Source organism: Pelobates fuscus, chromosome 13, assembly GCF_036172605.1.
Source record: "Pelobates fuscus isolate aPelFus1 chromosome 13, aPelFus1.pri, whole genome shotgun sequence".
Classification (NCBI taxonomy): Eukaryota; Metazoa; Chordata; class Amphibia; order Anura; family Pelobatidae; genus Pelobates; species Pelobates fuscus.
In genome coordinates this window covers 3,622,849-3,650,821 of record NC_086329.1, presented here as the reverse complement: position 1 = coordinate 3,650,821, position 27,973 = coordinate 3,622,849, and the positions used below count along the sequence as shown (strand labels likewise).

The 27,973-nt window shown below is 44.6% G+C and overlaps 1 protein-coding gene across 1 annotated transcript; it reads left to right on the top strand.

The window, feature by feature from the left end:
- The first annotated feature begins 15 nt into the window (after positions 1 to 15).
- On the top strand, positions 16 to 27,973 carry DISP2 (dispatched RND transporter family member 2). The gene is made up of 8 exons (XM_063440463.1): positions 16 to 971; positions 11,166 to 11,603; positions 14,995 to 15,024; positions 15,739 to 15,862; positions 16,585 to 16,700; positions 20,313 to 20,434; positions 21,573 to 21,670; positions 23,268 to 27,973. The coding sequence occupies exons 1-8, from the start codon at positions 901 to 903 to the stop codon at positions 26,664 to 26,666; spliced, it is 4,398 nt and encodes a 1,465-aa protein (XP_063296533.1). The 5' UTR covers positions 16 to 900; the 3' UTR covers positions 26,667 to 27,973.

Here is a 27,973-nt window from a genome sequence, read left to right as displayed (position 1 = left end):
TGGGTTATCAGACAGCTCACTACGCATGCACCCTGCACTCCTCAGCCTGCACAGGATTCCATGCAAGGCTGCAAGAAAACAATGCATCAATGCATCCTATCTACCAATGCATGCTGCACCAATGCATGCTACCCATAGACAGCCCCCCAGCCAATAACTGCCCCTAGACAGACCCCAGCCAATAACTGCCCCTACTCAGCTCCCCCAGCCAATAACTGCCCCATGACAAACCCCAGCCAATAACTGCCCCTAGACACCCCCAGCCAATAACTGCCCCTACTTAGTTCCCCCAGCCAATAACTGCCCAATGACAGACCCCAGCCAAGAAGTGCCCATAAATGCTCTTCAGCACCACTATCCCTGGACAGCTCCAAAGCACCACTGCACCTATAGAATCAATAGACAGCTGCCCAACTAGTAACTACCCCTAGGCAGGTCGCCAGCCATTAATTGCCATAGATAACCCCCAGCCATTAATTACCCTAGATAACCCCTTGCCAATAACTGCCCTAGATAATTCCTCTGCACCTAAACAGCTCTGACATCACCTGGGCAGCTATGGCATCAGCCAATCAGCGTTGACATCACTTGGACACCTCTGACATCACCTGGACATCTCTGAGATCACCTGGACACCTCTGACATCACCTGGACATCTCTGAGATCACCTGGACACCTCTGACATCACCTGGACACCTCTGAGATGATCTGGACATCTCTGATATCACCTGCACATCTCTGAGATCACCAGAACAGCTATGACTTCAGCCAATTTTATTTGATGTCACCTGGACAGCTGTGATATCACCCAGACAGCACTCTCAGTATCATTGTACCTGGGTGTCTGCATGAGGCAGGTAATCAGCACCTTGTGATTCCTGCCAGATCCTGGGCAGCATCATGGACAGACGCCATTTCCTGGTAAATGCAGAGAGCTGTGCAGAAGGAGCCATGAACAGAGAGGAACCAAGGTACCCCAATTTACACCTCCCATCTCCATCATTCACAATGCCTGACCTCCCCCCCCCTCCCACCCCCATTAACCCCCCATTTCCATCATTCACCATGTCTGACCCCATTAACCACCCATCTCTATCATTTACCATGTCTGACCCCCATTAACCCCCCATCTCCATCATTCACCATGTCTGTCCCCCATTAACCCTCCCTATCTCAATCATTCACCATGTCTGACCCCATTAACCACCCATCTCTATCATTCACCATGTCTGACCCCCTTTAACCCCCCATCTCTATCATTCACCATGTCTGACCCCCATTAATCTCCCATCTCCATCATTCACCATGTCTGTCCCCCATTAATCTCCCATCTCCATCATTCACCATGTCTGTCCCCCATTAACCCTCCCATCTCCATCATTCACCATGTCTGACCCCCATTAATCTCCCATCTCCATCATTCACCATGTCTGACCCCCATTAACCCCCATCTCCATCATTCAGCATGTCTGACCCCATTAACCCCCATCCCCATCATTCACCATGTCTGACCCCATTAACCCCCATCCCCATCATTCACCATGTCTGACCCCATTAACCACCATCCCCATCATTCACCATGTCTGACCCCCATTTATCCCCCATCTCTATCATTTACAATGCCTGACCCCCCCACCCCCCATTAATCCCCCCATCTCCATCATTCACCATGTCTGACCCCCATTAACCCTCCCATCTCCATCATTCACCATGTCTGTCCCCCATTAACCCTCCCATCTCCATCATTCACCATGTCTGACCCCCATTAACCCCCCATCTCCATCATTCAGCATGTCTGACCCCATTAACCCCCATCCCCATCATTCACCATGTCTGACCCCATTAACCCCCATCCCCATCATTCACCATGTCTGACCCCCATTTATCCCCCATCTCCATCATTTACAATGCCTGACCCCCCACCCCCCATTAATCCCCCCAGCTCCATCATTCACAATGTCTGACCGCCATTAACCCCCATTTCCATCATTCACCATGTCTGACCCCCATTAACCCCCCATCTCCATCATTCAGCATGCCTGGCCCCCATTAGCCCCTCATCTCCATCATTCACCATGCCTGGCCCCCGTTATCCCCCCCATCTCCATCATTCACTATGTCTGACCCCCATTAACCCCCCATCTCCATCATTTACCATGTCTGACCCCCATTAACCCCCCATCTCCATCATTCACCAAGTCTGACCCCCATTAACCCCCCAGATCTATCATTCACCATACCTGACCCCCATTAACCCACCATCTCCATCATTCACCATGTCTGACCCCCATTAGCCCCCATCTCCATCATTCACAATTTCTGACCCCCATTAACACCCTTAGCTCTATCATTCACCATGTCTGACCCCCCAACTCCATCATTCACCATGTCTGACCTCCATTAACCCTCATCTCCATCATTCACCAAGCCTGATCCCCCATTAACCCCCGTCTCCATCATTCACAATGTCTGACCCCCATTAACCCCATCTCTATCATTCACCATGTCTGACTCCCATTAACCTCCATCTCCATTATTCACCATTTCTGACCCCATTAACCCCCCATCTCCATCATTCACCATTTATGACCCCCATTAACCCCCCATCTGCATCATTCACCATTTATGACCCCCATTAACCCCCCATTCCCATCATTCACCATGTCTGACCCTCATTAACCCCCGATTTCCATCATTCACCATGTCTGACCCTCATTAACCCCCCTATCTCCATCATTCACCATGTCTGACCCTCTTTAACCCCCCCATTTCCATCATACAGCATATCTGACCCCCATTAACCCCCCATCTCCATCATTCAGCATGCCTGGCCCCCATTAGCCCCCCATCTCCATCATTCACCATGCCTGGCCCCCGTTATCCCCCCATCTCCATCATTCACTATGTCTGACCCCCATTAACCCCCCATCTCCATCATTCACCATGTCTGACCCTCTTTAACACCCCATTTCCATCATACAGCATATCTGACCCCCATTAACCCCCCATCTCCATCATTCAGCATATCTGACCCCCATTAACCCCCCATCTCCATCATTCACCATGCCTGGCCCCCGTTATCCCCCCATCTCCATCATTCACTATGTCTGACCCCCATTAAACCCCCCATCTCCATCATTCACCATGTCTGACCCCATTAACCACCCATCTCTATCATTCACCATGTCTGACCCCCATTAACCCCCCATCTCCATCATTCACCATGCCTAACCCCCATCAACCCCCATCTCCATCATTCACCACGTCTGACCCCCATTAACCCTCCCATCTCCATCATTCACCATGTCTGTCCCCCATTAACCCTCCCATCTCCATCATTCACCATGTCTGACCCCCATTAATCTCCCATCTCCATCATTCACCATGTCTGACCCCCATTAACCCCCCATCTCCATCATTCAGCATGTCTGACCCCATTAACCCCCATCCCCAGCATTCACCATGTCTGACCCCCATTTATCCCCATCTCCATCATTTACAATGCCTGACCCCCCACCCCCCATTAATCCCCCCAGCTCCATCATTCACCATGTCTGACCCCCATTAATCTCCCATCTCCATCATTCACCATGTCTGACCCCCATTAACCCCCATCTCCATCATTCAGCATGTCTGACCCCATTAACCCCCATCCCCATCATTCACCATGTCTGACCCCCATTTATCCCCCATCTCCATCATTTACAATGCCTGACCCCATTAACCCCCCATCTCCATCATTCACCATGCCTAACCCCCATCAACCCCCATCTCCATCATTCACCACGTCTGACCCCCATTAACCCTCCCATCTCCATCATTCACCATGTCTGTCCCCCATTAACCCTCCCATCTCCATCATTCACCATGTCTGACCCCCATTAATCTCCCATCTCCATCATTCACCATGTCTGACCCCCATTAACCCCCCATCTCCATCATTCAGCATGTCTGACCCCATTAACCCCCATCCCCATCATTCACCATGTCTGACCCCCATTAACCCCCCATCTCCATCATTCACCATGTCTGACCCCATTAACCCCCATTTCCATCATTCACCATGTCTGACCCCCATTAACCCCCCATCTCCATCATTCACCATGTCTGACCCCATTAACCCCCATCCCCATCATTCACCATGTCTGACCCCCATTTATCCCCCATCTCCATCATTTACAATGCCTGACTCCCCACCCCCCATTAATCCCCCCAGCTCCATCATTCACAATGTCTGACCGCCATTAACCCCCATTTCCATCATTCACCATGTCTGACCCCCATTAACCCCCCATCTCCATCATTCAGCATGCCTGGCCCCCATTAGCCCCCCATCTCCATCATTCACCATGCCTGGCCCCCGTTATCCCCCCATCTCCATAATTCACTATGTCTGACCCCCATTAACCCCCCATCTCCATCATTTATCATGTCTGACCCCCATTAACCCCCCATCTCCATCATTCACCAAGTCTGACCCCCATTAACCCCCCAGATCTATCATTCACCATACCTGACCCCCATTAATCCCCCATTTCCATCATTCACCATGTCTAACCCCCATTAACCCTCCCATCTCCATCATTCACCATGTCTGACCCCCATTAACCCCCATCTCCATCATTCACAATTTCTGACCTCCATTAACACCCTTAGCTCTATCATTCACCATGTCTGACCCCCCAACTCCATCATTCACCATGTCTGACCTCCATTAACCCTCATCTCCATCATTCACCAAGCCTGATCCCCCATTAACCCCCGTCTCCATCATTCACCATGTCTGACCCCCATTAACCCCCATCTCTATCATTCACCATGTCTGACCCCCATTAACCCCCTATCTCCATCATTCACCATGTCTGACCCCCATTAAACCCCCATCTCCATCATTCACCATGTCTGACCCCCATTATCCCCCCATCTCCATCATTCACCATGTCTGACCCCCATTATCCCCCCATCTCCATCATTCACCATGTCTGACCCCCATTAACCCCCTATCTCCATCATTCACCATGTCTGACCCCCATTAAACCCCCATCTCCATCATTCACCATGTCTGACCCCCATTAACCCCCTATCTCCATCATTCACCATGTCTGACCCCCATTAAACCCCCATCTCCATCATTCACCATGTCTGACCCCCATTATCCCCCTATCTCCATCATTCACCATGTCTGACCCCCATTATCCCCCCATCTCCATCATTCACCATGTCTGACCCCCATTATCCCCCCATCTCCATCATTCACCATGTCTGACCCCCATTATCCCCCCATCTCCATCATTCACCATGTCTGACCCCCATTAACCCCCATCTCCATCATACAGCATATCTGAGCCACTCTCAGGTTCTCCATATTCTGGTCATTAGCCCCTTCCTGACTATCAATAAACACATATATTCCCTGAGTTGCACTTCCATGTGTCCTGCCATACGCAGTCACTGTCATGTGCGTAACCAGCACAGAATGATTTACTAGGGAGGTTTTAGAAGGGACTAGTATCTTTAGTTTATCATATAAACACTGTATCTAAGACAAGAACATGTAGCTCCTGCTTCGTATTAAGTGGATTTTACGATGGACATGAAGGGGATATTAACGTGTATTGTACAATATAAAGTTGTGTTGGATAAATGCGATATTCCATACTTAGTACACAGAGAGGTTTTATAAGTCAGTGTTTGTGTATGTTTGTCTTTAAAGCTACACAGTCCTATCGTGCCAATTCTATATTTAGTGTCTGAGAGTGTGAGGTGTATAAACTGATTAGTACCATAGCGGTGAAAGGCCTATTGATGTCAGTATGGTCTGTTCTCTAAACAGCAAAGTCCAGCTCCCCTCTGATGAGCTAACTGGCGAAACGCGTGGGTCAGGGGCTCAGGTGGCACACTACCATACCATAGATGTCAGTCTGTCATTACCGTATATCTGACATTACAGCTACCTTTCACGGACTGGTTCTGCCATAGTGGTGGAATTTTTATTTCGCAAGAATTGTAATAATAGTTTATGTATCTTAAATGAGTCACATATTGAATGAAATACATGGGCTCGGGATCAGAGCTTTCAGACTGTGAAAGAAAACGTCTGGACGCCATCTTTACTCAAATCGTGTTTTATATTAATAATAATAATATGTAATTAGGCACGAGGGCTCCATTTTGCTTGTCTCCCTTTCCCCCCCTGGTTAGCATTCTAACAACTGACTTGTGAAATCTGGGTTCCTAAATTGAAAAAATGCAATTATTCACGCAACTTATAGGTTTTTCCCATCTTTGTTAGTTGGGTAAGTCACTTCTGAAAATACTCCAAATCATTGCTTAGCGTACACGACCCTTAATTATTCTGTGTGTGTGCGTTTTAATTCTGTGTGCACTTAATTATGAACGCAGCATTGAGTCTACGGGAATTTCCTAACGCATAACAATTACCTACAACGTAGAAACCAGCCAGAAAGGAAACCATTTGCAGCGAAGAGAAAGAGTTTGGCTAGTTTTACCCCTTAAGAAGTTTGGTCCTTAAGGGGTTAAAGTCTAGTTAGTCTGAAATTCACTTTGAATCCTTACTGTAGCGGATAAGCCAGATAGAGACATAAACTGGGTTATATACTAACGTGAATTTCAAATTTAATGCCAGGTTACCTAAACCGAAAGCAAACGGGCGAAGATCATTTCTCCAATTTGGTTCTTTTGACTTTAAATGTGAAATTCAGTATGAAATCACCCCAATCCTCCTTTTAGTAAATATCGATGTTAGAGAGAGGGAGACAGAGAACAGACAGTCTGTTTAATTAAACAATGTAAGAAAATCATGTTTGATTGAAAGTGATCGTAAGAAACACAAACAGCGTCAGAGCGCTGACTGTTTGTGCAGAGCTTGTTTTTTGTCTTTAGAAGTGAAAATCCGATTCTTTGTTTCCTTTTGTCTATCACAGACTAAGTGTCTCTGAATCCATTCTATAGATCACATCAAAACACGCTGTAATTAGAGCGCTAATTAGTACACACAGAGAGGCAAAAAACAGCATTCATCACTCGCTGTGGGCTATTTTTATCATCGTACAAAGGAAGTATCCGGATTCTAGTTTCCAATAAATGGAACACTGTTACCAGGCAGTTTAAAGGACAGAACCTCGAAAGGATTCTGCCTGCCGTCCGTCTATCCGTCTGTCTGTCTATCTATTATCCATCCATCGTATGCTTCTATCAATCTGTGGATTTATATATAGGGATCGTCCGGGACAGTCCGCATTTTGAGCGTCTGTCCCGGGTCCCGGGCACCCTCATTCCGGGACAAGGGGGGATCCTTTGATCTCCCCTGCTGGCCCAGTTTTCTTACCGTGGGCCTTCTCGGGCCGGTGGGGAGATCAAACAGTGACATAGAATGGGTAGTAGATACCTGGAATAGCCTTCCAGTGGGAGCAGTAACAGGGATATAGAAAGGGTAGTAGATACCTGGAATAGCTTTCCAGTAGGAAGCAGTAACAGTGATAAAGAAAGGGTAGTAGATACCTGGAATAGCCTTCCAGTGGGAGCAGTAACAGTGATATAGAAAAGGTAGTAGATACCTGGAATAGCCTTCCAGTGGGAGCAGTAACAGTGATAAAGAAAGGGTAGTAGATACCTGGAATAGCCTTCCAGTGGGAGCAGTAACAGTGATATAGAAAAGGTAGTAGATACCTGGAATAGCCTTCCAGTGGGAGCAGTAACAGTGATATAGAAAGGGTAGTAGATACCTGGGATAGCCTTCCAGTGGGAGCAGTAACAGTGATATAGAAAGGGTAGTAGATACCGGGAATAGACTTCCAGTGGGAGCAGTAACAGTGATATAGAAAAGGTAGTAGATACCTGGAATAGCCTCCCAGTGGGAGCAGTAACAGTGATATAGAAAGGGTAGTAGATACCTGGGATAGCCTTCCAGTGGGAGCAGTAACAGTGATATAGAAAGGGTAGTAGATACCGGGAATAGACTTCCAGTGGGAGCAGTAACAGTGATATAGAAAGGGTAGTAGATACCTGGAATAGCCTTCCAGTGGGAGCAGTAACAGTGATATAGAAAGGGTAGTAGATACCTGGAATAGCCTTCCAGTGGGAGCAGTAACAGTGATAAAGAAAGGGTAGTAGATACACGGAATAGCCTTCCAGTGGGAGAAGTAACAGTGATATAGAAAGGGTAGTAGATACCTGGAATAGCCTTCCAGTGGAAGCAGTAAAGGATGATTATACTGATAAAATGTACGGCAATAAAAAGGGTTACAAAATGTGCCCAGATTTCCTATTTTTTTATTTTATTTTTTACTGTAAAGTACTGTAAACTGATTTTCAAGCAATATTAGAGCGGCACTGTCAGCATTTGGTGGTCCAGTTGCTGGTGGGGGCAGGCGATGGTAATGGTGCATCTTGGTCCGGCGTGGTCCTCTCGCTTGCGCACGAGTACAGCATTGAGTTCCATCACGAGACCACGAGATCTTCCACAGACACAGCCATCACTGGTGACGGTTACAGGGATCCACCTGGGAGGAGAGATAGAGACACGGTATTCCCTACTTTGTCTCCTAGCTCCTGACTCGGTTGGATTTCAGTAAAATTCCACCACAGGCATAACGAGTATTTTATTAAGATTCTATGCTTATTAAATATTCATTTTCCAGGGGAGGACGACAGTTGCCACTTTAAGTTCCCATGTCCTGCTCGGGGATAGAAGAATGGAAGGATGCAATACAGGGAGCTATTAAATCCGTATAACACAGAGCGGCCAATGGATTAGTCGGATAAACTGTGGCTGTGCGGCAGAAGGAAATGTTTGTTCCCGACACTATAATAACGTGAATCAATCATTAATTAAACGGGAAAGATTTACCAGCTTAATCTTAATGCATTTCCTGCTCCCAGGAGCTTTTCTGTGACGCACTGGGTGGTGCAATGGGGAGGGGGCTGTAAGAATAGTAGGTATAATAACTATTTATAATTTATATAAATATAGCTTTGTTTGAAGAACCATTCTAGCTTAATGAACACGCTAAGCACCATACCCATGATTGGCAAGAAGCCTGGCGTGCACGGATGCCACACTGACCTGCAAGTAAGTCAGGTACACCCACCCCCTTTGGGCAGAGCCAGTGAGATGGCGTCACTGGCCAGCCCACTTGTCTCCCTGGCATCATGCTTCTTGGGATGCCAATGTTGGCGGGTATGAAACTAAGGGTCCCCATGAGCCTGTGGCCTCGCCCCTTGCTTAGCATATTGCTATTTTAGAAGTTCCAACAGCACTTGTCAGTTTTATCGAAGTTTGGACAGAATCATTAGCTGAGGAATGCCCATGTATGGACAGAAATGGCAATTTGAACTTCTGTACCAGTGATACACCGAGTGGGGGCCACAGGGGCACTGTTGGTTTGTGTCAAGCCACACAAAAATGGCTGCACACAGAGCCGCATAATCACTACAGCGGACCATAGTGCTTATGGTACTCAGACTACCTCTTTAACTATAAAAATTGCTTATTTTTGAATTGATGTGATGTTGTTGTCATTTCTAAAGATTTTGTTGGGAACTTTCTCCGCGTGTTAATGCTGGGAGAGGGCTGGCGTGCTTCCTAGTCATAACACACGTTTCAGGTTTAATAAATCTTTAAAATGTAAAAGAATCCAAATTATTCTTCAATAAAAATGCAGGATTTTCTTGGAGTTTGTTAAATATTAATATAGTCCTTGGTATTTGCCAGCTCTGTGTGAGGGAGCTGTCTTCAGATTGTATTCACTGAACTGGAAACTGGAGGATTGACAACAGAAATTACACATTTACGGCAAAGCTGGAGATTAATGTAGCATAGAGTGTTTTTCTTATTCAGCAATTTTTGACCTAAACTTTGCTAGACTCATGTGTCCTCCTTGAGCCACTCACTGTAAATGTTCATTGTCCCCTATTCTGTGATTCTGGTCTAGCTAGAACCTCCGATTACCTGTATATTCGGTATCCTGACCTTGGTTTGTCTACTAACCATGAAGAAAAATAAGAAATGAGTGGAGCAGGAATGTAAATAGCTATAGTGAGCCTCAATATACACCCAAACGTGTGGATAACAAAATATACTTACCGTATATGGCTAAAATATCCCCATATAAAAGGAAAAAGCACAAATATCCAATAATGGTGCAGTATATTGGTATAAAGTTATAATACTTCATATAAAACTAAGAAGTGTATAGTTGACATATAAAAATATAGATTTATTACAAATATCACACAATAAATATATAACTGGCAAAAATCTCCGCTAATCACGAGCGCTTGTTGATATGAGATCCCGTGGAAGTCGACACTGGTAGGATGTGTAAGTCTTCAGTCCCTTAGGAGCTCGCCAAACACTGACAGCTTACTGTCTACTGACCACCCTTTTCCTATTCTAAGCCCAGCCACTCTAAGGTCCGGTAATACGTCTACACTGTGTCCTCTGTTGGCTTTCCCAAGTTCTACATGTAAGGGTCTATTTACAGTTGTCAGATCAGTGGCCCTCTATGGCATGTTGTCCGATCAGTAATCATCTGTGGTAGGTTGTCCGATCAGTGTCTTCTGTGGCATGTTGTCCGATCAGTGGTCCTCTGTGGCAGGTTATCAGATTAGTGGTCCTCTGTGGCAGGTTATCAGATTAGTGGTCCTCTGTGGCAGGTTATCAGATTAGTGGTCCTCTGTGGTAGGTTGTCCGATCAGTGTCTTCTGTGGCAGGTTGTCCAATCAGTGTCTTCTGTGGCAGGTTATCAGATCAGTGGTCTTCGTTGGTAGGTTGTCCGATAAGTGGTCTTCTGTTGCAGGTTGTCCGATCAGTGGTGTTCTGTGGAAGGTTGTCCGATCAGTGGTCTTCTTTGGTAGGTTGTCCAATCAATAGACTTCTGTGGAACGTTGTCCGATCAGTGTCTTCTGTGGCAGGTTGTCCGATCAGTGGTCTTCTTTGGTAGGTTGTCCAATCAATAGACTTCTGTGGAAGGTTGTCCGATCAGTGTCTTCTGTGGCAGGTTGCCCGATCAGTGGTCCTCTGTGGCTCTCTGTAGGTTGCAGAGAGAGCTAAACACATGTAGAGAACCAGTCCCATAAATTAAATAATGATAACGTGGAAGGGAAACTCCATCTAAAGAAGCCTTTTTACCTTTTTTTCCCAGAATGCTCAAGGATGGTGATTACTGTCCGAATACTGAGAATGTGTATCAGGATCATGGCCAGCAAAGCTCAGTCGGAGCTGAACAAGAGGTCCATCACTGCTTGCTCCATGAGTCGCCTAGCTTAGTCAGAAATCAACTGCCTACATCGAGCTACTGCAACCCAACAGCCGTGATCCGCTCTAATGGACAACTGCCACCTTGCTCAGGCAATGCCCCCCAGCACCCCACGTGCTGCCACGGCAACCAGCAGGAGTGTAAACTCAATTACGTCGCACCCCAACTGCCAGGCCATGAAGACAGGGGGACATTGTGTTCCCATTTGTCCAGCGTGAATCCTTCTTCCGAGACCTCACATCAGACCACAGATTGTCTCTGGAAGCAGTGGGCAAATGACCAGAGGACATTACAGCCAACGCAGCACCACGTTGTGACAGTGAGGTACCACGTCTTATATAAATAGCTGGGACCCAACCACCAGCAATGCTTTTATCTAGTATTCTATTATCCCCATTAATATATGTTTTTATAGTGAAATAAAGTTCGTATCAGTATATAATGGCAAATATTTAATAAGAACCTGTAAAACGGCTTATTACATTAGTATATAATATAGAACTAACACCCTTCTAAAAAGTGGAATGACACTCAATGTGGGAAATAACTGTCACATTCACACACTGTCTGACCCAATAACTGTCACATTCATACACTGTCTGACCCAATAACTGTCACATTCAAACACTGTCTGACCCAATAACTGTCACATTCATACACTGTCTGACCCAATAACTGTCACATTCATACACTGTCTGATCCAATAACTGTCACATTCATACACTGTCTGACCCAATAACTGTCACATTCATACACTGTCTGACCCAATAACTGTCACATTCATACACTGTCTGACCCAATAACTCTCACATTCATACACTGTCTGACCCAATAACTCTCACATTCATACACTGTCTGACCCAATAACTCTCACATTCATACACTGTCTGACCCAATAACTGTCACATTCAAACACTGTCTGACCCAATAACTGTCACATTCATACACTGTCTGACCCAATAACTGTCATATTCATACACTGTCTGACCCAATAACTGTCACATTCATACACTGTCTGACCCAATAACTGTCACATTCATACACTGTCTGACCCAATAACTGTCACATTCATACACTGTCTGACCCAATAACTGTCACATTCAAACACTGTCTGACCCAATAACTGTCACATTCATACACTGTCTGACCCAATAACTGTCACATTCAAACACTGTCTGACCCAATAACTGTCACATTCATACACTGTCTGACCCAATAACTGTCACATTCATACACCGTCTGACCCAATAACTGTCACATTCAAACACTGTCTGACCCAATAACTGTCACATTCATACACTGTCTGACCCAATAACTGTCATATTCATACACTGTCTGACCCAATAACTGTCACATTCATACACTGTCTGACCCAATAACTGTCACATTCATACACTGTCTGACCCAATAACTGTCACATTCATACACTGTCTGACCCAATAACTGTCACATTCATACACTGTCTGACCCAATAACTGTCACATTCACACACTGTCTGACCCAATAACTGTCACAATCAAACACTGTCTGACCCAATAACTGTCACATTCATACACTGTCTGACCCAATAACTGTCACATTCATACACTGTCTGACCCAATAACTGTCACATTCAAACACTGTCTGACCCAATAACTGTCACATTCATACACTGTCTGACCCAATAACTGTCACATTCAAACACTGTCTGACCCAATAACTGTCACATTCATACACTGTCTGACCCAATAACTGTCATATTCATACACTGTCTGACCCAATAACTGTCACATTCATACACTGTCTGACCCAATAACTGTCACATTCATACACTGTCTGACCCAATAACTGTCACATTCATACACTGTCTGACCCAATAACTGTCACATTCATACACTGTCTGACCCAATAACTGTCACATTCAAACACTGTCTGACCCAATAACTGTCACATTCATACACTGTCTGACCCAATAACTGTCACATTCATACACCGTCTGACCCAATAACTGTCACATTCAAACACTGTCTGACCCAATAACTGTCACATTCATACACTGTCTGACCCAATAACTGTCATATTCATACACTGTCTGACCCAATAACTGTCACATTCATACACTGTCTGACCCAATAACTGTCACATTCATACACTGTCTGACCCAATAACTGTCACATTCATACACTGTCTGACCCAATAACTGTCACATTCATACACTGTCTGACCCAATAACTGTCACATTCATACACTGTCTGACCCAATAACTGTCATATTCATACACTGTCTGACCCAATAACTGTCACATTCATACACTGTCTGACCCAATAACTGTCACATTCATACACCGTCTGACCCAATATCTGTCACATTCATACACTGTCTGACCCAATAACTGTCACATTCACACACTGTCTGACCCAATAACTGTTACATTCACACACTGTCTGATCCAATAACTGTCACATTCATACACTGTCTGACCCAATAACTGTCACATTCATACACTGTCTGACCCAATAACTGTCACATTCATACACTGTCTGACCCAATAACTGTCACATTCATACACTGTCTGACCCAATAACTGTCACATTCATACACTGTCTGACCCAATAACTGTCACATTCATACACTGTCTGACCCAATAACTGTCACATTCATACACTGTCTGACCCAATAACTGTCACATTCACACACCGTCTGACCCAAGGTGTATGTATAAGGCTGAAGGATCTTGTCACATACTAAAGGTAGAGAGGAGTTTTTCTCTTACCTCTTTTTCTTATTATTAAATATTGTTTGTTGTGTTTTTAACATGTCATTGCACCAAGCGTAGCATAGCAGAGTAATAGAAAAATATAAACCCCTCCATCAATGTCTGCGATGTTAGACAGATTGATTAAAATAAGTTTGTACAAACACAAAGATAAAGCACCGCGCTTACAGCAGCGATAGCTTAGTATCCAACAGCTCAAAATACATCGTAAAAACAAAGCCAACGTTACCTGCGCTCTGGCCTAAATCCCCATGTGCATTTAAACAAAATGGAGGCTCTTTAGTTTTATTCCAATGGCCATTTGAATATATAAGCTCACCTGCCACGTCAAGGCAAGCCCCAAAAGGTGAGTCCTACACTAGCCATTAGATAAAATAGGTTTGTATGAAGAAAGGTTACATGGAATGCCCAGCACAGGTCACGTTTGCCCATTCTTGGGCTCGGTGGCACATGGTGAACATTTCCAAGGGGGCAAAAAGCTACTTAATCTGAATTTATTACAGAACAAATCCTTTTATCGGCTCTACATGACACCTACAACACTTAGTTCATATACCGGAGTTTTTATGTATATATATATATTTTTTTACATTTACTTCATTTAACCAATAATTAATTTCCTTTCAATGCTTGATGAAAGGATCATTATGTTAAAAGCCAGTTTTGAGGTTTAAACCCCCTGAATCACCAGCAACATCGAGCATTCCTTTGCCACGAATGCTGCAATAAGGAACGAGGGGTGGGAGCTGGCAATATGTCGAGTGATTAGAGAGGGTCCCCCATGTTTTATTAGGGCGTACATACGTGAAATGTTTGTTTTTATTAAAACCACATGGAATATGAGAATTTCAGATCTTTCTTCAATCTTTTTCTCTTTGCGAATCCTTCTGACATTCAGACATTTGAAAGGGACTTATATTTTAAGACAAACATTAATTATGAATTGTCTTTCTTTTCCAGGCACGATAAAGCTTTTAGGATTCCTAAAAGGTATGTGTGATTCTGAGACACATTATTATTAGCATATATTCCACAGTGTTTTACAAATATGGAGAGACGATATTTAGAGGCAAAGAGGTCCCTCCATTAGACACTCTGTGAGGATCTGAGATAGGTCGATATGTATCACTAGGTGTCTTGCTCAGGGGCTGGTGAGATGGTCTGACTGGGATTGGAACCCCAATTAGCCAGCTCTAAGGACATGATGTTACCAGTGCTGTAACCAGCCCAGGTTGTGCTGATGGTCACAGATGGATTAAATTGTGTATGAGAGAGCGCCGAGTCTTACAACGGGGGGGGGGGGGGTCTTTCTATATAGCGCATGTCATTTTACACTGAGACTGTTTCAGGTTTTCCAGCACAGTAAAACCTTCCTATTTGTGATATTTTTACTGTTATTGTTTATTCCCATTATTACCAATAAGAATCGGGGCAGCATGTGATTGACAAGCCATTTCTCCTACTTATTTCTGTCATTTTTTAACACAGCATTCTTTTCTTTTTTTGCCGTTAGAAGACATATTTCAAGGAGGTGACAGAATTCCATGTATATATATATATATTGTTTCTAGGTCGCTTTTCTGGCCACTGAACCTTTTTTTATAGCCAAGGAAAGCTACCTTTAGCCAGGCAGCTGTAATGATTAGTGTAGGATTGCAACAATCACTGTAACGATGAGAGATACATTGTGTGTTTTACTTGCAGCTACTCTCATCTGATAACTAACTGGCCTCTCCCGATACTGGCCATCTGGCTGATTCTAATGCTCATCTGTACTCTGGCCAGCTTACTGGCTGGACAAATGCCAGACTTCTCGGATCCTTTAATGGTAAGTGTTTCCTGATTCAGCGCCATTAGCTACACGCTTCAGCCCAGTTTGCTGAATAATAAATTGCATTTTCTATGTTTAGTTTCAAATATTGCTAAGATTATGTAATTGTTGCCAGGATTCAATGGCACTTTGCTTGTTATGTTGTTTTTTTTTTGGTTTTTTTTGGGGGGGGTGGTTGACAGCATTAATTGAAAAGACATATTGCCCCGTAACAGTCAATTTGTATGGCCTTTAAGGCTTCTGATTCCTCTAATTCTAAAATCTCTTTCAATGAAAACTGATAATAAAGAACAAATTCAAACACCATAACCACTATAACCCATTGTCGAATTGTTTTTGAACAGTTTGACACAATCCAAGGATTCTCATGCACATTAGAAATATTACTTGTATTCAAGTCTGGCAGCTCAACCAATGAATGCTGTTCAGATATGGATAATATTGAAGTGGAACTTCCTGACTAGTGATATGGACAGCAAGGGTCGGGCTGCAGGAGAATCTTGTTTTGTCAAAATGTTCGAAAATGGTTTGATGTAGAACCATTGAAGGTGCCATGTTCAATGCTGGTACTATAAACACGGTAATGTAGTGGTTATTGTGCTCAGAGTGCCACTTTAAGAATGATATAGATGGTGGCAGCGGGTTCTACTCTGTATTTATATTATGTATTGTTCTTCGTAGTATTCTGTTTGTATTGAAGTAATATGTTCCCATTCCAGGGCTTTGAACCCAGAGACACAGATATTGGGAGGAAGTTAACCACCTGGAAAACCATTCAGAGTAACACTGGCAACAAGAAAATGCTGTCTGTCTATCCTCATGGTGAGAGCAACAGGTATGTACCATGGTGGGAGGAACAGGTATGTACCATGGTGGGAGGGACAGGTATGTACCATGGTGGGAGGGACAGGTATGTACCATGGTGGGAGGAACAGGTATGTACCATGGTGGGAGTAACAGGTATATATCATGGTGGGAGGAACAGGTATGTACCATGGTGGGAGTAACAGGTATATATCATGGTGGGAGGAACAGGTATGTACCATGGTGGGAGGAACAGGTATGTACCATGGTGGGAGGAACAGGTATGTACCATGGTGGGAGTAACAGGTATATATCATGGTGGGAGGAACAGGTATGTACCATGGTGGGAGGAACAGATATGTACCATGGTGGGAGGAACAGGTATGTACCATGGTGGGAGGAACAGGTATATATCATGGTGGGAGGAACAGGTATGTACCATGGTGGGAGGAACAGGTATGTACCATGGTGGGAGGAACAGGTATGTACCATGGTGGGAGGAACAGGTATATACCATGGTGGGAGGAACAGGTATATACCATGGTGGGAGGAACAGGTATGTACCATGGTGGGAGGAACAGGTATATACCATGGTGGGAGGAACAGGTATGTACCATGGTGGGAGGAACAGGTATGTACCATGGTGGGAGGAACAGGTATGTACCATGGTGGGAGGAACAGGTATGTACCATGGTGGGAGGAACAGGTATATACCATGGTGGGAGGAACAGGTATGTACCATGGTGGGAGGAACAGATATGTACCATGGTGGGAGGAACAGGTATGTACCATGGTGGGAGTAACAGGTATATATCATGGTGGGAGTAACAGGTATATATCATGGTGGGAGGAACAGGTATGTACCATGGTGGGAGTAACAGGTATATATCATGGTGGGAGGAACAGGTATGTACCATGGTGGGAGGAACAGATATGTACCATGGTGGGAGGAACAGGTATGTACCATGGTGGGAGTAACAGGTATATATCATGGTGGGAGGAACAGGTATGTACCATGGTGGGAGGAACAGGTATGTACCATGGTGGGAGGAACAGGTATGTACCATGGTGGGAGGAACAGGTATATACCATGGTGGGAGTAACAGATATGTACCATGGTGGGAGTAACAGGTATGTATCATGGTGGGAGGAACAGATATGTACCATGGTGGGAGTAACAGGTATGTATCATGGTGGGAGTAACAGGTATGTATCATGGTGGGAGGAACAGGTATGTACCACGGTGGGAGGAACAGGTATATACCATGGTGGGAGGAACAGGTATGTACCATGGTGGGAGGAACAGATATGTATCATGGTGGGAGGAACAGATATGTATCATGGTGGGAGGAACAGATATGTACCATGGTGGGAGGAACAGGTATGTACCATGGTGGGAGGAACAGATATGTACCATGGTGGGAGGAACAGGTATGTACCATGGTGGGAGTAACAGGTATATATCATGGTGGGAGGAACAGGTATGAACCATGGTGGGAGGAACAGGTATGTACCATGGTGGGAGGAACAGGTATGTACCATGGTGGGAGGAACAGGTATATACCATGGTGGGAGGAACAGGTATGTACCATGGTTGGAGGAACAGGTATGTACCATGGTGGGAGGAACAGGTATGTACCATGGTGGGAGGAACAGGTATGTACTGTGACAAACTCCCCTGTCCAAGGGAGTTTGCCACAGCTCCTGGAGGAGCCTGCTTGCCAGCCTCCTGCCCACCGACTATGGACCCTGTAAAATGTAATCTTTAAGTCTCCATTCGTGTATTTGGACTATATGGTTCAGGAACCGAACAGCCGCACAAACCGGAGACCACCCTGGAGTTGTTAAGCCTAATTGATACTTTATAGCAATTTTTTACCGCAGGGTTCTAAGTGTTTGTCTGGGTGGCCGCATTTCCTATGGATGACCACGAGGTGGCGGCCATCTTGTTCGCATGAACACAGGCAGCGGTGTTTGGTCGTCAAGTTCATGGAACTATTTTCGGACACTGAAACTCCCGAACACCACTGGACTTCCATAATCGCCTGCGTTCGGTTCTACAACACTTAGAAAGACGCTGTTCAAGGGAAACGTTCCCACGAACAAGGGAAACAAGCTCCAGGGTAAGACTATTGACTCTGTTTGGTAGTTTGTTTGTTTTTAAACTACCGAACTAGACAGACTGCAACCCCTGATTCTCTGGAACTGTTTTGTGCATGAGACCATGCGTTCAGTCGGTCAAATTATGACTTCCAGGAAATTAAAAAAAAAAACCCTGAACTGATCTGGGTGATTTTTGGATATGTTGGTCACCCAGACCGGTGCTATCAGAGGATGTAACTTTTGTGGGGTTTTATGTATTTTCAAGGTTCCTTTGGAGTGTTTGGGAAATGTGTGTTTTTGTACCTGGAGATAATTGAGTTTAATACAGTGCTTGACTCAATTATCTCTCAGGCACAGAGGAGGGATTATCAGATTTTTTATGGGAGTTTCCTGGACCTGAGACCTGAGACCTGAGACCTGAGTTTCCTGGACCTGAGAGCCAATGTAATTGTGTATATGTTTTAACTGTGGTTTACTTTCAGGTCCCCTTGTATGTAGACCTGCATATAAGGCCAGTTGTGGCTGCCAATAAAGGTATTCCAGCATGTACTCCCAGAACTATATGTCATCTGGTTACTGGGAGGAGAAAGGGCTCGTTGGAGGATTCAACGGGGAAAGTCATTGTAAGGACTAGAGCTCCCAGGACTGAGTGTCGTCCAGTGCCTGGGGGTGTCTAGAGCGAATTCCCCATTTGGCTCCAGAAGGGAGCAGTTCCAGAACCCCAGTCAAGCCACCGCGACTGAGGGCAAGAGTGCTGAGGTTTGTCCACTGTTCCAGCTAGGAAACGGTCCTTGGCGGAGGTACCCAACCACGGGTACAGGGAGCTCCGTTACATGTACCATGTGTCACGACAAGTGACCCCAACACGCAGAATATAACCCAAATTAGAAACAATAATATTACCGGACCTTAGAATGGCCGGGTTTAACGTGGATAGGGATAGAATAGTCGAGGAAGTCAAGTAAAACCAGAGATCAGGATAACGATAAGGAATAGCCAAGTCAGGATACCAGAAAGCAGAATAGTCAATATTAGCCACGTCAAGTACCAAATAACACAGACAGGAATCAGAATAGCACTAGAGGAAACAACTAGTGAACCACAATAGGGCACTGAACGAAAGCACCATGTCTGACTCCCATTAACCCCCATCTCCATCATTCACCATTTCTGACCCCCATTAATCCCCCATCTCCATCATTCACCATGTCCTTTTTTAGTGGAGCATCTTTTGCTTTAATTCCACTCCCTCAAAATGTCAGGGAGTGTAGAATATTTAGAATGTTCGTGGCATAGCTGCTATGATGTCGCACAGCGTCGTCCAAAATGCGTGCTGTCACCGGGAGGAGTCGGCAACTGGAGCACCTCCTCACGGGATTAAGGGGAAGGGATTGTGACACCATGGTGGGAGGAATAGGTATTTCTGTAGCATCTTCCCCAGGTTCTGTGTTAAACCCTTTTGCTCTATGAACTTTCTTTGCCGTTATTCTAAATAATTGTTAAACAATGATTCAGTTGTACATAAATTCTCTCTCTCCAGTCTGGATGACTTGGATCTCAGCAGAAGAAATGAGAAGTTGTTTCAAGGCAGAGGTGGATCACGGTTACGGAGGATGGTGGAACAGAAGGACGGAGTGGATGGATTTTTTTGTGGTCCTCCAGGTAGGTTTAGCTATTACCACATAAAGCAGGTATGGAGGAGAGTTAAAAATACTGGAGGTTCGTTGTTGAGGGATCATTAAAACGGGGTAGACATACACTGACCAGCTGCAACATTGAACCCACTGACATTGAACCCCACTGAAGAGAATAACGTTGATTTTATTAAGACACGGAGGCTCCTATGAAACCCACTGAAGAGAATAACGTTGATTATATTGTTACAATGGCTCCTGTCCCTGTGTGGGATACATTAGGCAGCAAGTAAACAGTCAGTTCTGGAAAATGGGCAAACAAAAACATCTGAGTGACTTTGACAACGGCCAACTAGTGATGACTAAACGACTGGGTCAGAGCATCTCCAAAATCTTGTGCAGTGTTGGCAGCCCCCGGAAAAATGGTAGGCTTGAGTCCCTGTCATTGGTTCTTCTAGTACCGTGAGGGGGAAATGTCTGTTCCTTGCATATATCACTACCAGAAAAGGAACCTTAACCTTATAGCTGCAGTTATAATACACTGTGTGCGGGGAGACAGGGGACCTCCTTACACCATAACCTTATAGCTGCAGTTATAATACACTGTGTGCGGGGAGACAGGGGACCTCCTTACACCATAACCTTATAGCTGCAGTTATAACACACTGTGTGCAGGAAGACAGGGGACCTCCTTACACCATAACCTTATAGCTGCAGTTATAATACACTGTGTGCGGGGAGACAGGGGACCTCCTTACACCATAACCTTATAGCTGCAGTTATAATACACTGTGTGCGGGGGAGACATGGGACCTCCTTACACCATAACCTTATAGCTACAGTTATAATACACTGTGTGCGGGGAGACAGGGGACCTCTTTACACCATAACCTTATAGCTGCAGTTATAATACACTGTGTCCTGGGAGACAGGGGACCTCCTTACACCATAACCTTATAGCTGCAGTTATAATTCACTGTGTGCGGGGAGACAGGGGACCTCCTTACACCATAACCTTATAGCTGCAGTTATAATACACTGTGTGCGGGGAGACAGGGGACCTCCTTACACCATAGCCTGTACATGAAATAGAAGATGTTTTGATGCTCGTTGATTTCATTCTGTATCTGGTGAGGGTTAGTAAACAATATTTTTCTGTTTTTCAGGAAAGAGTTATTCACAGCTGGTTTTCATGTCCAAAACAGCGGGGAGTTTATGGAACCTTCATGCGATCCAATCCATGTGCCAGATGGAAAATGAAAAGGTTAGCGGTGGAGATCCAGAACTGGGTGGATCACGACTTGTCATGATATGACCCAGCACGCAGAATATAAACCCACCAGGAATAGAAACAGAGAAAGTATCTATACCGGTCCTTAGAGTGGCGGACTACAAAGAACAAAAAAAAAAATAATAAAGAAACGTCAGAACAAGTCAAACAAGGTCAAAGGGAGCCAGAGAATAATAAGAACGATAGCCAAGGCCGGGTTAAGGGAGCCAGAATAACAGAATAGTCAGCAAAGCCGGATCAATACCAAAAAGACAAAATACACACTATATAGGGCACTCATGGGACAGTAGAAACCTAGGAACCACAACAGGGCACTGTGTCCTGGGCAAAATTAGTTTTATATGATTGTGTAACCACGCCCCAAAAGCGTGAGAGTGCGTTGGTGTTTAGTGTGTTTGTCTCCACTGAAGTCATGACGCCGGCTACATGCACCTCGTCAGGGTGAGCGCATAGCTAACCGCGTCTACGATGCTGTAGGATCGTGCATGAGGCTCAGAAGTGAGCAACAGCTGATCAGCGGACTGCCAAGGTAAGTACAGGAGCCCTCACACGTCTCAGACGGACTGCCAAGGTAAGTACAGGAGCCCTCACACATCTCAGACGGACTGCCATGGTAATTACAGAAGCCCTCAGACGGACTGCCAAGGTAATTACAGGAGCCCTCGCACGTCTCAGACGGACTGCCATGGTAAGTACTGGAGCCCTCACATGTATCAGACGGACTGCCAAGGTAATTATAGTAGGCCTCACACGTCTGAGACTGACTGCCAAGGTAATTACAGGAGCCCTCATAGGTCTCAGGTGGACTGCCAACGTAACATCCAGATATTTGTACAAAACAAAGAAAAGAAAATGTTACCTGCGCTCTCTCCTTAATCCCTATGTATATTTAGACAAATGGAGGTCATTTAGTTGCTCCAATGGCCATTGGAGGGAATACCCGCCTGCCAACGTCAAGGCAGACCCCCCTAAGCGGGTCCTAACACTGACCCTTCAGCCTGCTTCCTTGAGCTTCTGGCAAAGATATCTCTAATGAGACAGAGAGGGGTATTTTTTATATACACCTCTATATATTTATTAACCCTTAATAGGGAACACATGGGATGGGCAGCAGCATTGTAACCAGGCTGTGTGATACAAAGTAAATACAAATACAAAAAGAGAAGTCCTGCGCTTTCTCCCATTACCAATGGGCCAGCAGCAATGTATGATATTTGTACAAGCCAGGTGGCAGTCGATAGGAGCAGTTCTAAGCTTCAAGTATGGAGGCAGATTAGCTGAAATACTCGTTTCACCATAGTCAATGTAATAGACTGTAGTCCTAATGTTTACTAGGTTAATGTTATACGATACTTTAATTCTAACATTAATGTACATAGCGGTGTGAATATGTAGTGAGAGAGAGATAGGCCGACACACATTAGAATGTAACAATGTTCATGCTTGGATGTAGGGGTAATTTAATAGTGTTTTAGAAATAGCAAAGTAAAATGTTTTAAAGATGAATTAATTTTACAGGGACACATTGTAGAGTTTAATAACAGTTGTGTTGTCCATTTATTTATTGCAGATCCGTTCTCACCCACATTTCACGGAGCTGTGTGAACACAGAGAGAAGAACGAATGTTGTCCCAGCTGGTCTCTTGGCAACTACATAGCCGTCCTGTCCAACCGGTCCTCCTGCATGGAAATTACCCAAAACGATATTACACACACTCTGGCACTCCTTCGCTCCTGTGCCCCCGATTATCACAGAGGTACTCTCACCCCTTCCTGCATCGGCCCACGGGCAGAGACGGAAAAACATTCGCAATGTGCCAAAGTTCCGGAGAAATGTATCCGATCCAGCGCGGTTTATCACCTTCTTCATTTCCTGGTTGACAGAGACTTTCTGAGCCCTCAAACCACAGACTATCAAGTTCCATCTTTGAAGTACAGCTTATTGTTTCTACCGGCCAAAAAAGGGCCATCAATGATGGATATTTACTTAGACAACTTGGAGTCTTGGGATCTCCACGATAATAACTACACTGCTATCACTGGAATGGATCTGGGCCTAAAGCAGACTCTTTTCCAACATTATCTGGTTTTGGATACTGTGTATCCTGTTCTGGCAATATTGTCTATTTTTCTAAGTATGTCTTTCTACCTGCGCTCCTTTTTTATTACCTTCATGGTCCTGATGTCTGTTGTAGGATCTTTAATGATTTCGTTTTTTTTGTACAAGCTCGTATTTCGATTGACTTTCTTCCCTATAATCAACCTAATGGCAATTATTATCCTCACCAGTATCTGTGCCAATCACACGTTTGTTTTCTTTGACTTGTGGAACCTCAATAAAGCCCAGAATTTAGCAGCTGGGATGCTTCAGTGGGTCAAACAAACTATGCACCATTTTGGGTATCTCATGCTGGTCTCCTGCTTCACCACTGCGGCCGCATTCTATGCCAGCTACATGAGCAGTATCACCTCTGTCCGCTGCTTCGCAATTTACATGGGTACATCTGTTTTAGTCAACATGACTTTTATGGTAACATGGGTCCCTGCGTCTATGGTTCTTTATGAGCGCTACATAGCGGTCAACTGTGCTTACAAATCAGAGGATTACTACAACTGCAGTGGACACAAAAGGTTCTTTCTTAACTTGTACCAAAGGTTCAGGAGTGTTCAGAGCACTATGTCAGAAACCTCGAAGCTGCTCTTTGAGAAGCTCCTTCCTTGCGGAGTAATCAAATTCAGGTATATCTGGATTTGCTGGTTTGCGGCCCTGGCAACTGGGGGTGCATACATTGCTTGTGTGAGCCCCAAACTAAAGATGCCTTCTTCAGATGTGTCATCTGTCCAGGTGTTTCGCCTGAGCCACCCGTTTGAGAGGTACGATTCTGAATACTGCCACCAGTTCATGTTCGAACGTCTGGAACACGGAGAAGGGAGGCATATGCCAATGACATTGATTTGGGGAATTCTGCCAGTGGACAATGGGGATCATCTCAATCCAAAGACCAATGGAACTTTAGTCACAGATGCCACCTTCACCATACGAAATGCTGAGGAACAAAAGTGGCTCCTGCAACTCTGTCAGAAGGTGAAAAACCAAAGTTTCTTCTATTCTGAACAAGATAAAAAAACAAACATCTGTTTCATGGAAGATTTCCATCGTTGGATGGAAAGTCGACAATGCTCGCAGAGCGACCAAAACCGCAACCTTTGCTGTAACCAGTTTGTGTTTCCTTATCAGAGTGACTTGCTCCTCCACTGTATAAAAATGATGGTTCGAGAACAAGGAGGGGACGGCCCTGATGCATATGACATTGGCCCCCGATTTAATGCGGAGGGTAAGCTATCTGCCCTGGTTCTGGAATTTCAGACGGTTTATCATTACAGCTTCAACTACAGTAAAACTAGGCAGTTCTATAACACTTTAAACCAGTGGCTGACGAATGAAATCAAAACCGCCCCACCAGGCCTTCAAAATGGGTGGTTCACTAGTAACCTGTCCCTCTTTAACCTCCAAGACAGTTTGAGCACCGAGATCATGGTGGTAACTGGGTTTTCCGTGGCCATATCGTTTGTTGTTCTACTGCTTACCACGTGGAATGTTATACTCAGTTTATTTGCTGTAACAGCAATTGGTGGCTCTGTGTTGGTCACAATTGGTCTGTTGGTACTTTTGGAATGGCAGCTGAATGTGGTGGAATCTCTGTTCATCTCTGCATCAGTTGGTCTCTCTATTGACTTTACAGTAAATTACTGCATTTCATACCACCTGTGCCCGCATTCTGATCGCCTCAGCCGGGTGGCTTTCTCCTTAAAGCAAGTGAGCTGCGCCACGGCTATGGGAGCCTCTGCTATGTTTTCTGCCGGAGTCTTAATGCTGCCGGCTACAGTCCTTGCATACAGAAAGCTGGGCATATTTATTATGATGATCAAATGTATCAGTTGTGGATTTGCCAGCTTTTTTTTCCAGTCACTCTGTTGTTTCTTCGGACCAGAGAAGAACTGCGGACAAATACTGTGGCCTTGTATCAACGTGATCAAAGAATACCCTAGTGATACTCGGTCAAACAGAACGTTCGCTTGTGGTGGGAATGAGAAACCAAACAGGTTGAGAAAAGTACAAGAATCTAACAAAGAAAATGAACAATATGAGCTTCAGCCTCTAGCTAGGAACCTCAGTGACAGCTTTGACAATAGCACTTCCACTAGTAAACTTTCCAAACGTCCATCTATTCTATCGGAAGACATGCAACTCTCCGACAATAAGTGCCCCAGAACAGGACTCGATCATATCCAGAAATCAGAAGCTCAGGACATGCATGGCGATAGTTTGGGCCACCGGGCAGTTTTTAATCAGTGCCCTGCTTTACAAACGTCTTCTCCCTACAGACACTTTGTAAGCGAGACTCATGAAGAGCAGGAGGAACTAGGTAAATGTTGCAGCTGCAAAAAATCAAACAACAAGACCTGGAATGGTTCGGTGGTGGACCATGTCCACGTACACAACCCACAGTGTCAGGCTCAGCCAAATAACCTGCAGGTCTCTAAAACCAGCAGCCAAGCTCAGAAACACTATTCTGACCATAAAAACATTCAAACATTTGAATATTCTAGGTGCCTTTGTTCTATGGGGAGCTCCATTGATGCCCTTGATTCCAATGAGACCTGTCTTAGTGATTTTGAGCCGAAGTTAGCAGAATCAGCCAGGTGCTCCCCTGACTTCCTTAATGTTCCAGATTCTCCGTGTCATGGTGAGAGGGGTCATTTAAACGGGAGGAGAGACACATTAAGACTGGCTCTGAGAGAAACCGTGTTTGACCCCTATTCATCTTCAAGACAAGCTGGAATATCCTGGAGACATCCATCCAGCGAAGACATCCATAACCCAGTAGTTCTCCCAAACAGTAAACCCGATATGCCCGATGTCTGGATAAAGAGATCCAGTGACCAGAATTCTGGTTACATCAGCTGAAAATGAAGATGATGGTGTGGATAACACATATAAAAATAAACATAAAACAAGCTCACCAAGTGGGATGAATAAGGGAATTCCAGGTGGAATAATTCGAGAAGGATTCATCTTCATGAAGGTCTTATTGTGTTTCTGAGATTCATTTTCAAGTTTGTGTTCATATTTTAGAGCCATATTCAACCTGTGCTGTGTTTAAATCCTGCTTTATTAGAGTATAGCAGGCCTGAGGTTCCCGAGTAAAGTGTGTGTTTGTATGAAATGAATAATGTTAAATTCTCTCCTAAAAGAATCTATGTGCAAACCTTCAGCCACGGCAAAGTCACAGAATGACACATTACAGAATATAGTATTGCTGCTCTATTAACACTGCATGAAATGCAAAAAATGCAATGCAAGACCTCAAATGGGCAATACTGCGATCTTAAGAGAGTGCCAAATGTATCGCAGTTTATACCTAGAACCCAGTCCCACCAGCCACATCTACATGTTTCATTTCCAGAAACAGCAGACACCAGTTATACAGGGTTCACATATTCTATAGCCAGCTACAAAATATATACTGTCACCAGCATTGCTCTAGAATTTACTGCATACGTTTTATATTGGTGGATCGCAAAACGCTAAGTTAAGCGTCGAAATGTTCTGCTATTACTAAGCGTTTTGTAAACAGCGAACCAGGGCCCTTGTTCTAGTGTAGCATATTTGCAGTAATGTGTGAGCTACATGAAGCCTTCTGGGACATTCCTATTGTATATTCTCCTGTAAACCACTGCAGGGTCCTTTAAAACGGTCGAGATCCAGATTAATAAATCCAACACAGAGTCAAGGATAAAATGATAACAACCCAATATTAACAAATGTTTTTAAAGCCCCAACTGCAATGGCATTCCTGTACAAATGTGAAGGGCAAAAGAAACTTCAAAAAATAGTTAGACTCCCCTGATAAATTAGATGGTTGAACATTGTGATTATGTTGTCCCAGACAGCTTGTCTTTTCTTTAGATATTGGTAAACCGACTGTCTGTTTTTGGCCAATGATAAACACGACTGGGGAGGAAGATGAGTGAAGACACCAGAGTGGACAGAATTGGGGAAAAGGGTTATTGATGAGAATAAATCAATAACTCATTCATCCACTATCCATCAGGAATCAACAAAATGTATACAGAAAGTTGTCATGGTGACTCCGACAATGTATATGTGCAGTAAAACATGTCAAACGTTGATTCTACCCTCATGTTATTTAAATAACCGTCCAATGAAATCAGTACAACAGTTTACTGTATAGTTCTGTCGCTGTGAAATTA

Excerpts from the sequence above, each read along its gene's own strand:
- DISP2 (XM_063440463.1), top strand. The coding sequence starts at position 901 with ATGGACAGACGCCATTTCCTGGTAAATGCAGAGAGCTGTGCAGAAGGA. Across the intron at positions 972-11,165 it reads ATGAACAGAGAGGAACCAAG|AATGCTCAAGGATGGTGATT; the intron begins GTACCCCAATTT and ends TTTTTTTCCCAG. Across the intron at positions 15,863-16,584 it reads ACTTCTCGGATCCTTTAATG|GGCTTTGAACCCAGAGACAC; the intron begins GTAAGTGTTTCC and ends TTCCCATTCCAG.